This window comes from Triticum dicoccoides, chromosome 7A (assembly GCF_002162155.2).
Source record: "Triticum dicoccoides isolate Atlit2015 ecotype Zavitan chromosome 7A, WEW_v2.0, whole genome shotgun sequence".
In the NCBI taxonomy this organism is placed as follows: domain Eukaryota; kingdom Viridiplantae; phylum Streptophyta; class Magnoliopsida; order Poales; family Poaceae; genus Triticum; species Triticum dicoccoides.
The window spans coordinates 714,337,422-714,347,760 of NC_041392.1; the positions used below are offsets into that span (position 1 = coordinate 714,337,422).

The following is a 10,339-nucleotide window of genomic DNA, read 5'->3' on the forward strand; positions in this document are numbered from 1 at the left end:
ATCACCTTGCCACCGATAGCCATCCATGAAACCACGCAAGAGCAGGTGGTCCCGCACCTGCCCGGATTCCGGGTCCGCAATAAGGCTCTTCAGCTTGCATCTTCGACACGGACATCTTATCTCCGTCTCGTTCTTTTGAAGCATCTCGGCCTTCGCGGACCTCAAAAACCTATTCACGATGCCTTCGATCATCATGCGGACCATGGTCGCCTGCGGGGTAGAGCAAAACGATATTTCAGAACCAAGAAAAAATTTGGCATGACTTTCCCTAAAAATAGGACCAAAAAGAATGCTTAATGCCTAAATTCTCGCCGAAACGGAAATGAATCAACATTCCGGCAAAATATTGGCAACTATCGAATTTCAAATACCGGTACACCTCCAAACACAAACACATATGCAACACCACAAACATATGCAACACCACGAACATACATAGATCTAGCTAGGCCATAAAAAGTGCATGTGCACATTGTTGTAGGGAGAACAACATAAATATAGCTTCCCCCCTTACTTACCTATCAAAACAAGGTAATTTAACCACTTAAATTGAATGAATCTATGGTGGAAATGAGGTGAAAAAGAGGAGGCACCCGAGACAAGGAGGAGGTGGAGAGAATGAAGTGGGGAGAAAGTGAGTGTGGGTAGGAGAGGCTGTCCAAAATATCGTGTTGCTGCCCACTTACTAATGGCGCACCAACTCTAAATGCGCCATTAGTAATCCAGGTTACTAATGGCGCACCTTCTGATGGTGCGCCATTAGTAGTTTTGCAAAAAAAAAACTAATGGCGCACTGTCCCACAGTGCGCCATTAGTAGTTTTGCAAAAAACGGAATAAAAAATATAATAAAAACAACAACATTAGTGGCGCACTTTCCGGCTGGTGCGCCATTACTAGTTACAACTAGTAATGGCGCACTGTATCTGGATGCGCCATTAGTATGTTTGGACAGGCGCACTAGTTAAAAAAAATTTGATACTAATGGCGCACCCTGGGCCTGGTGCGCCATTAGTAGTTTCAACTCTAGTGGCGTATCAGTAGGTGGTGCGCCATTAGTATATACTAATGGCGCACCGCTTGTCTGGTGCGCCATTAGTATCAATCCCATCTATAGCCCTTTTTCTAGTAGTGATCGCAGGGGATGGAACACGCCGTCGACCTACAGCTTGTGGAGATCACTGTTGCTCTTCAGGTCGCGTGGTGACCGGATCTTACCGATGTGTCCCTACCCGGCGACCTCCTCTTCGCCCGGTTGGATGGCATGGATCTCGCCATTGCTGCCCTCAACTTCTTTGCCTCGAGCTCGACGGTCAGCCACCATGGATCCCCCGGCTGGAGGGTCACGTGAACCAGCCGTCCTCCCATGCTGCAGCGGCGAGAAGGTGACATGGCTCTCCGTACACGAAGAGTGGAGTTCAGTCAAGTACTTATATACTTGGCCTCTACTGCTGATCCATGTACATGGAGAAGAACAAACAACCGCTCATTCATGCTTCGTTCCACTCCTTTGCGCTACATTACTGGAGGTGACATTTTCCTATCTCTATGTTGTAACAAGCCGGCTGCCTGCATAGTTAATGGATTTTTTATTTAAATTTATCGCTGCTTAGTGCTTTGTTGCAATTGTTCACCCAAGATTCCTATATATAATCTGAGCGTATGTATGCATACTTAGCTTTGCTATTCCATTTTTTCTGGCGCATAGAAATAAGAGTATTGTCCAGGTTAGGTATTCAATTGAGTATGGTATTTGGATTGCTATCAGAATCTCTTTTCTATGCATGTGATTTCTCATATCTGGTTATAATATTTGTGAAGACGTGCATTTCACGTGCACTTGGAAGCGGGTCCGTGGCCCGCGCTGGATGGCGCCGACGCCGACCCGAGCCACCTCGTCCGCGTATTCTTGGAGTTGTGGCTGGTCGATTTACATGAAATTAATTCCCTCAGTTCTGGTGGCAAATATAATACACATAATCCATATTGTTATGCACTAGCGTGTATGTGTGAAATAGATGGATTATGGTCCCGTACCCAATAAGATGGATATGTGTGTGTGTGTTAGAGAGAGAGGGAGAGGGGGATAGAGAATGAGGAAGAGGGAGGGAGAGTGTGTGTTTGTGTGTGTGAGGATTTGATGGTAAAAAAGGTCGCCAATGTCGTAATATTGAACTCTTGAAGTTAATGTGGCCCCGTTGCAACGCACGGGCATTCTTCTAGTAGATATAGGATGCGTCAATATATCATGACAATATATATATATACAAATACAAAGAAAATAAGACCATTGACCCAACCGCGTTGCATGCATCCGCACCTAGGAAATGCATTGAATACTTCATATCCTACCAAACCAAAGACACCGGGGCCACTTTCCAGTCAAACAAACATGACGGGCTGCGCCACACCACCCCCGGTCGGCGCGCCCCCAGCCCGAGCCGCCCCGCGCACTCTCGCTCGCTCGCCTATTTATGCCGTCGCCACCGCCCACCGGCTTCCATCCACCACCGCACCCAACCACAACCAAGCACATCATCGCCGCCTCGCCGGGCAACCAACACCAGCCCAGCCTAGCAAGATGGGTTCGCGGTACGAGGTGGAGGTGACCGTGGGCGCGGCCCGGGACCTGAAGAACGTCAACTGGCGCAACGGCGACCTCAAGCCCTACGCCGTGCTCTGGGTCGACGCCGGCGCCCGTTGCTCCACCCGCGTCGACCTGGACAACAACGAGAACCCCGCCTGGGACGAGAAGGTCGTCGTCCCGCTGCCCCCCGCCAGCCGCCTCCAGGACGCCGTGCTCTACCTCGACGTCGTCCACGCCAACGCCGCCGAGGGCGTCAAGCCGCTCGTCGGCTCCGCCCGGCTCCCGCTCCGCGACGTCGTCGACGACGCCGGCGTCGGGGCCAAGGCGTCCAGGAACCTGAACCTGAAGCGGCCGTCCGGTAGGCCCCAGGGGAAGCTTGACGTCCGCGTCGCCGTGAAGGAGCCGGCGAGGTACTACGAGTCCAACCCTGGCGCCTACCCGGCGCCCGCGGGGTACGGCTCCTCCCGTGATGCCTATGGTGGTGGGTACGGCGCTGGTGCGGGCGCGTACGGCGCCGTGGCGGCAGCTGGAGGCTACGGCGCGTACGCCGCGGCGGCGCCTCCGTCAGCTGGGTACCCCGGCTACGGCTCCACCGCGCCGGCTCCCCTGGCCGCAGCACCGTACGGCTCTGCTCCACCGCCCTACGGCGCCGCACCGCCGACACAGGGAGCAGGCGCGTACGGCTCCTCTGCTCCGGCTTACAGCGCCGCGCAGCCAGCTCCGGCGGCGGGGTACGGCACGACGGGGGTGGCCCTGGACCAGAGCGGCGGGAAGAAGAAGAAGGGGATGGGCATGGCTGGCGGGCTGGCGGTGGGCGCGGCGGCGGGCGTGCTTGGCGGGCTGGCGCTGGCGGGTGGGGCGAGCTACGTGGAGCACAAGATCGAGGACCGCGTGACGGAGCGCGTGGAGGAGGACATGTACGGCGGCGACTACTAGGCGCATGGATCCTTCCCGTAGCATGAATCTTTATGTTTTGGACCGGACCGGAGAGTTGAGAAGAAGAGAGGTTATTTTCTTGTGCTGTCTGTGCGTATCATGAAGATGAAATTAGGATTGTTGATTGCATAAATTTAGCTAATCTCCATCCATGCATGCATGCATGCATGTGGATGAGAATCGGGTTGAATGAATTTGTTCTTGTCTGCATTCGTGCAGCTTGCAATGGCGGCTTCCACCACAAGTCTATTGGAAAAAGTTACTTTGTTAATTACCTACAGTTAGTTATGCCGTCTAAAATTCATTAGCCTGTGGGTTTGGGCGTTTGGCACAAGTTATTCAGTTCACGTGTTATTTGCCAGTGACAACGATGTTTACAAATATGGCGACTACTTTAGCATGTTACGATACTGACAGGAGCTGCTTGCCTTCTTCGCAGGGTTCATGCATGCCAACCAAGATTGTCCATTGACATGATTCTCATCCTCTAGTTTGTGGATTCATGATGCGCATCGACATGACAACCAACTCCTTATGATTTACCCCGCAAAAAAAAAACTGCTTATGATTTGATTTGGTTTCAGGAATTTGCCTGGTTTGGTGCAGGCTTTCAACACAGCCATTGTTTTAGCAGTTCACTGTAGTTTTTTCGATAAAGGGTAGATCTTATTCACTTAAAATGAAGCAACAAGCGGATACAAGCACATTGAATACACACCCGGCCTCTGCACACTTAGAATGCACACAGTCAACACGAACACGCACACACAGAAAACAGGCCGGCAAAGCACAAAGTCATACAAGACCAAAGCTATGCCTAAGCAAGGAAAAAAAACCACGAACCGATCACCAAAGTACTACAACAACCATATCCGCACCAACCATTTTTGACACCACAATGACATTGAGGTTCTGCAACAATAACGTCTATATGACGGGAACGACGCTCAAGCGCCACCGTCATTGGATCCAACCACCAATCCAATCTAGGTTTTCACCCTGAAGAACATACCCGAGCATATCCGAGCAATGCCTTCAATAATGTAACAATGCAAAACATAGCAATTGCCAGGTATAACCAACTCAGGTCAACAGCTGTAGGCTAGTTATATTCAATTGTCTTTTTATCGAAAAGTCAAAAGCTATATTCGTTAGCTATGTGAGTAATGATCTGGTGGTTTTTTTGCGCCATTGCTATGGATGAAAGGAAAGGGAAAACATTTGCTGATCAGAAATTAACGGATCGGAAACTTAGCTCCTTCCTCTTTCACAACGTCAACGACGGCTGCACCGGTCTCGCTCCTCCCCGTGCCGGCCTCTACAGGCACAACCCTCCTCCACTGCTCAGTTGGTCTCAGGTCTCCACCAGCTGAGGTCCTCCACCAGGTGTACACCCAACAGGCTGCTCACCAAGCAGATGAGGCAGCATGGTCCCGAGGGGCCTTACCTGCGCCTCATCGGCCGGAACAATTACCAAGGGGAGAAGCAACGCTACTCGGTCTCTTGCGACGAAGATCCTGATAGGATTTTAAAGAAGCATAAAAGAAGCATCGCCATAAACCGCATCACCACACCACTCGCACCGCCACCGCCGAGAGGGACAAGAAACAAAACCACTATGTGAGGAGTTTCTCTAGGCCACACTGACTTTGACGGTGATGACATGTGTAGAGTGATGTACCACCTTTAGCTTCTAACCCACTCGAGACCAAAACAAACCCGAGGGAGATCTTCACAGCGCCCGCATAGCTGCAAGTCCTTGCGCAACCTCCCTTTAGCCACCACCTTATGGCATTTCTAATGGATCCCCTATAACCGGTTAGTGGAGTATATTTAGCTTTTTAATCCACTAACCGGCACCTAGCCGATCCCCAATCTGGTCTAACGGAGTAAAATCTTACTCATCTCCCTAAAAAATTCCCTATATTCACTCCATCTTTGCTCCACCGAGTAAAACGGCGCGACTCTCCTCTGCTGCCTCTCCCTCCCCTCCCGCGCCGCATCTTCGCCCCTGCTGCCCCTCCTACCCCTCCCCCCTCCCCGCCGGCACATGCCGGCCACGGGGAAGCCTTGTAAGCCTCTGTCGCTGTCCTCCTCCACCTCCTCGTCCTGCCGCCGGCCAAAAATCGAGGGGATCAGCGGTTGTTGTCGCCGCCGCCGGATTTGGTGTTTCCTTCCACCGGAAGCTACACCTTGCCATGGATTGGCCAGGAAGCGTCCCACGCAGCCTCAAAAAAGCCTACACACAACATGCAGGTATCGGCTCTTCCTCTAGCCACTCTAATCGCTCCCGCCGTCGGTTCTCCAGCAACTACACGGCCGACCGTCGCCTGGGCTCGGCGCTCATGCAACGGCTCACTGGCTTGCAGCCGCCAGTCATACAATGCGACGACTGCACATGGCAAGTGGTCTGCCGAGTTTCTACCACTCTGAAACATTCCGGATGGGTGTTCTTCAAATGCACAAACCATGGGGTATGTGCTTGTTTTGATTCGGTTTTTCACCAGATTCGGTTCAATTTTGGTAGCTCATTTATGCTCATGTATGTGTGTAGGATGATGGATGCTCATTTTGGTATTGGGAAGAAGAATACATTGATATTTTGATAACACAAAAGTTAGTAGATGTTCGTGCACTCGTTGCTAGAATTGAGGCTAAACATGACACTAGATGTGAGATTAGAGAAGAAATTAGAGGGGAAGCACCGTCTACTTCTTTAGAATCAAAGAAGAAGAATGAAGTATGCAAAATCGAGAATCCGCAGATCAACAATAAAGGCATCGAGAAGATGTTAATCCAACTAGCGGATCGCATCTGAAGGCTCCCGCGGCGCGCTCCGCGCGTGCGCCTCGGGAGATCGATCGGCCGCCGCCGCCGTCGCCTCCCCAGCGTCGCCTCCCCCTCGCCGCCGCCGGAGTGCGCCCGCCGGGCGAAGCCCGCGCGGCGCGGGCGGCGGCGGGGCATTCCCTCCTTCCTCTGGCCCTCGTGGCGGCGGCGCGGGCCGTCAGATTGGGGACAAGGGGCGCCTCGTCCGGCTGGTCTCCCGGAGGCGGGGACGGCTGGATCCGGCAGCGACTGGGCTAGGAGGAGGTGGCGCGGTGTGGCGGTGCTGGTGGCAAGGTTTCGGTCGAGGTCGTCTTCGATCTAGATCGGGTTCTCCATCGGGGCGTCGCACGGCGGTGGGATCGGATCGGCGGCAACGTCACCGGTTCGGCGGAGGGCTCCGTTCCAGCCAACCGCGAGATCGGGACGCCGTGGCCTCCGGTGAAAATCGCGTCTGACTGCGGTCATGGCGGACGATGGCGGCGTCTCGGACATCGTTCCCTTCTCGAGGCATCGTCGTTGCAGGTCACGTCAACCTGATCGAAAGGCTCTGGGGGAAACCCTTGATCTGGATCTACCGGATCGAACGAAGGCGACGTTTCAATGTCGTTCTCCCTCCTGAGGGCATCGTTTTGGAGCAAGTGTTGGCTGGAGGGGACAAGAGGAGGAGCGGCGTGGCATCTGGCATGTTGGCAACGGCGGGTCTCAGCGGCATGGAGCAGCGGGGGTCTCGCCGGTGGGCGTGTGATGATGGACGAGTGCAGGATGGTGGCGCTGTCTGGCGTCGTGGTGGCGTCGATGGCTGTGAGGCCTAGCACGGTTCATGCAACAGTTCAGCTCTGAAGATGGATTGATGGTACGTGGCTGCGGCGGCCTCATACCCGGCAGGGGGCCTGGTTGACGAGCACGCCGGACTGGTGGGTGCCCATACCCGGAAGGAGTCCTGGTTGGGACCTCAGGTCTAAGATGTTAGGTTTGGCTGCGAGGTCTGCTTGGTATTAGGCCCAGACCATCAGCGCCCCTTCATCAGTTAGATAGGAGTAGCGACAGAGGTTGCGAAGATGGTGGCTTTGGTCTTACTGTTGTACGACTTTGTAAGGTCTTGTGTTAATAATCAATAAAGTGGCCGTATGCATCGTCCAGATGCAGAGGCCGTGGTATTCCCCCTTTTCGAAAAAAACTAGTGGGAGTAGTTATGGAAGTTGGGTATCTTCTAAAATGTCTAATTGTGGTTCTTATTTTCTTTGGTCTTGCTCGTGTAGCAAAGAATTGATGAATTATTATGTAATTCAATGTCATTGAGTGAAATAAAGAAGCAAAGAAATGTGTTTCGGTGGCCGGAATTGAAATGGAAATGAAAAAAAATTACTCCGCTAACTTTAGGGAATCGGCTAAGTCTGGCCAAAACTTAGTGGAGTATTTATACTCTATTAAGCCTTTTACTCCCTTAAGCTTTAGGGGATCGGTTAGAAATTCCCTTACATGAGGGGTTTCCCAAAATCCATCACCCATATAGATAAGATGTAATGCCGCACAACATGACCGCCTCATGGTCCAAGCTATGCAGACGGCCGCCCACATCCTATTGCCACCACACTAAAATTTGGGGTAGTTACTTGAACCAACTCCAATAGAGGGGAGGTGGAGTGATGGGCGTGGAGTCGTGGACTGATCGTGTTGCTTCACATGTAAGTATATATCTCAATAATACATTATAGTCAACAATTCACATATAATTTGTGATTTTAGGTGAAAGAAAGATGCCCAATAGATTGTCGATGTAAACCCACAAACTGGTGATCCCAAACTATCTCCTTGACTGCTCTTGCGCGGTCGTAGCAGGCGCAGGTGAAGATCGATGACACGAGCTCATGCACGTCCTCCATGATGCTCGTGCTGGCGTGCTCCTCCGAGTGCTCTGTGCGTCAGCCTGGAGGAGCGAGTTACTCGTCCGCACGCCGGCCTGGAGGCCGCGCCTTGCCCGTGGTGGTTCCGGCCTAGAGCGGCGAGTTGCATGGAGCGCGCATCAACCTGTATCTGGTGGGCTCGGTGGGCCGACCAGCGGGTTTTAATGTCAGAGAACTCCTTTTCCTGCTTGCCGAAAATCATGGAGAGTGTGGTGCAAGGAGGAGATGGAGGCGGTGCGGTGTGGTTCTTGCCAGGCGTCTGGCCATGTTTAAATAGCGCACGGACATGAGGCGCCAACCGGAGTAGGTTTAATGATGGCCAGCTCATGGAACGACATTTGGTCGGAGTAGGTTTCTCGGCACACACATGAGTTTAATGGAGGTAGGCGGGCAGACGGATGCCCTGTCATTGGGGAGAGAATTCGTATGCAACGGGTGGCGCCCGACTTCAATGGTGGCTCTAGTGAGAGGTCGCGTCCTTTTTGGGCCGGCATGAATGTGGCGCTGACACTCTGGAGCTAGGCAGCTGACTTCAGGCGAAAAAGGGTGCGAGTGAGGGAGAAGGTTTTTGGGTGGGCTAGGATTGTCGGACACTTGTGTGCCAATGGTCCGTACTTCTCCCCCGCTCCGTGGTTTGCAGGAAAGAAGGACGTCTGGACAGGCCAACGAACTGATGGGGTATTGCCTTGGATGGCAAAACACGTCCGGATGCGGGTGGTTTGAGGGTCCATGTTGGAGATGCCCTTATGCAACCTAATCATATTACAATCCATGAAATCAACAATATTTGAGGTACGGTAATGAAAAGTTCACTAGTAGAAAAAGGGTCAAACGTGAAGCACATTAGTGCCGGTTTGTATTTGAGCCGGCACTAATGTATACATTAGTGCCGGTTCCAACGGCTAGCCGGGCCGCTTTCATTAGTACCGGTTCGTGGCGAACCTTTAGCACCGGTTCGTGCCACGAACCGGTACTAATGAGAGTGGTGGCAGGATGTTGTCAGACCGGGGGCCCTCCAGCCCCTTTAGTACCGGTTCTTGGCACGAACCGGTACTAAAGGTCGTCCTACATAAACCCTTCGTCCACCCGAGCTCGCTCTGTTCTTCCCCTTTCCCCTCTCCTCTCTCTGTTCTTCCCCTCTTCCTCTCGAGCTCATCACACATTTTTCCCAAAATTTGTCAAGATTTGAAGGCCCCCATCCATTCAAATGATCACAAAGGTTAGCAACTTTGTCCTTTCATCTCTCGTTGCTAGATTAGCTCTTGCAATGCTTTATATAGTGATTAATTTGTGAGTTTAGTAATTTGGGAGGATATATATATATGTGCTAGTATTTGATTTATATGCAATTTGAGGTCAAAAATAACACTTAGTTTGCATATGTAGGTGTGGTTTACTTAGTGCCTTCTAAATCTCCGTCGTAACCACCGTCGATCGCTCGCACCGTCCCGTCACCGGCACCACCTTGTGGTGAGCCTCTTGTTCATGAAATTTTATATAAAAATTGATGTTTGTGTGATTTGGATATATAGTTACTCGTATAATTATCTTACCCGTACGTTGTTTGTTATACATATAGTGCCATGGTTTTGATATCCATCCCCGTCGGCCCTCGTCCTTGTTATGATTCGGATGTGGTATATATATTCTCTTTTAAAACTAGTTGCATTTCGTGTTTATGACAAATTATGCCCATCAAGTTGACATAGAAATTTTTTCTAGGAGGTATGTGAACCGGAAATTCCAACCGACCCTATTGTCGAGAGGTTAAATTTAGTTGAAAGAGAAAACGAGTACTTGAAAGAAAAATTGAAAAGAACTGAGGGGGAGAAGATGGAATTGGAGTTGCATGTTGCCGATGTCGTCGATGATCACAAGATCAAGATGGAGAAAATGCGCTTGAAGATTAGAAAGATTAGAATATATGCCATCGATAGTGAGGCTTGGTATCATTATGCTGTTGGATCCATTGTTACCTTAGTTGCGATCTTGATCGCATTTGTTGTTGCATTTAAATGCTTTAGCTAGAGAGTTATTTGTTTGTTGCATTTAAGTGTTGTATGAACTTTATGTATGAACTTGTATTAA

The 10,339-nt window shown here is 51.3% G+C and overlaps 1 protein-coding gene across 1 annotated transcript; it reads left to right on the forward strand.

Moving 5' to 3' along the window:
* The first annotated feature begins 2,299 nt into the window (after positions 1-2,299).
* Positions 2,300-3,638, forward strand: LOC119332345 (serine/threonine-protein kinase PksC-like). The gene has a single exon (XM_037605529.1). The coding sequence runs from the start codon at positions 2,307-2,309 to the stop codon at positions 3,519-3,521; it is 1,215 nt and encodes a 404-aa protein (XP_037461426.1). The 5' UTR covers positions 2,300-2,306; the 3' UTR covers positions 3,522-3,638.
* Positions 3,639-10,339: the final 6,701 nt, after the last annotated feature.

Bases quoted from the DNA above. Each gene is read 5' to 3' on its own strand.
- LOC119332345 (XM_037605529.1), top strand. From the start codon at position 2,307: ATGCATCCGCACCTAGGAAATGCATTGAATACTTCATATCCTACCAAA.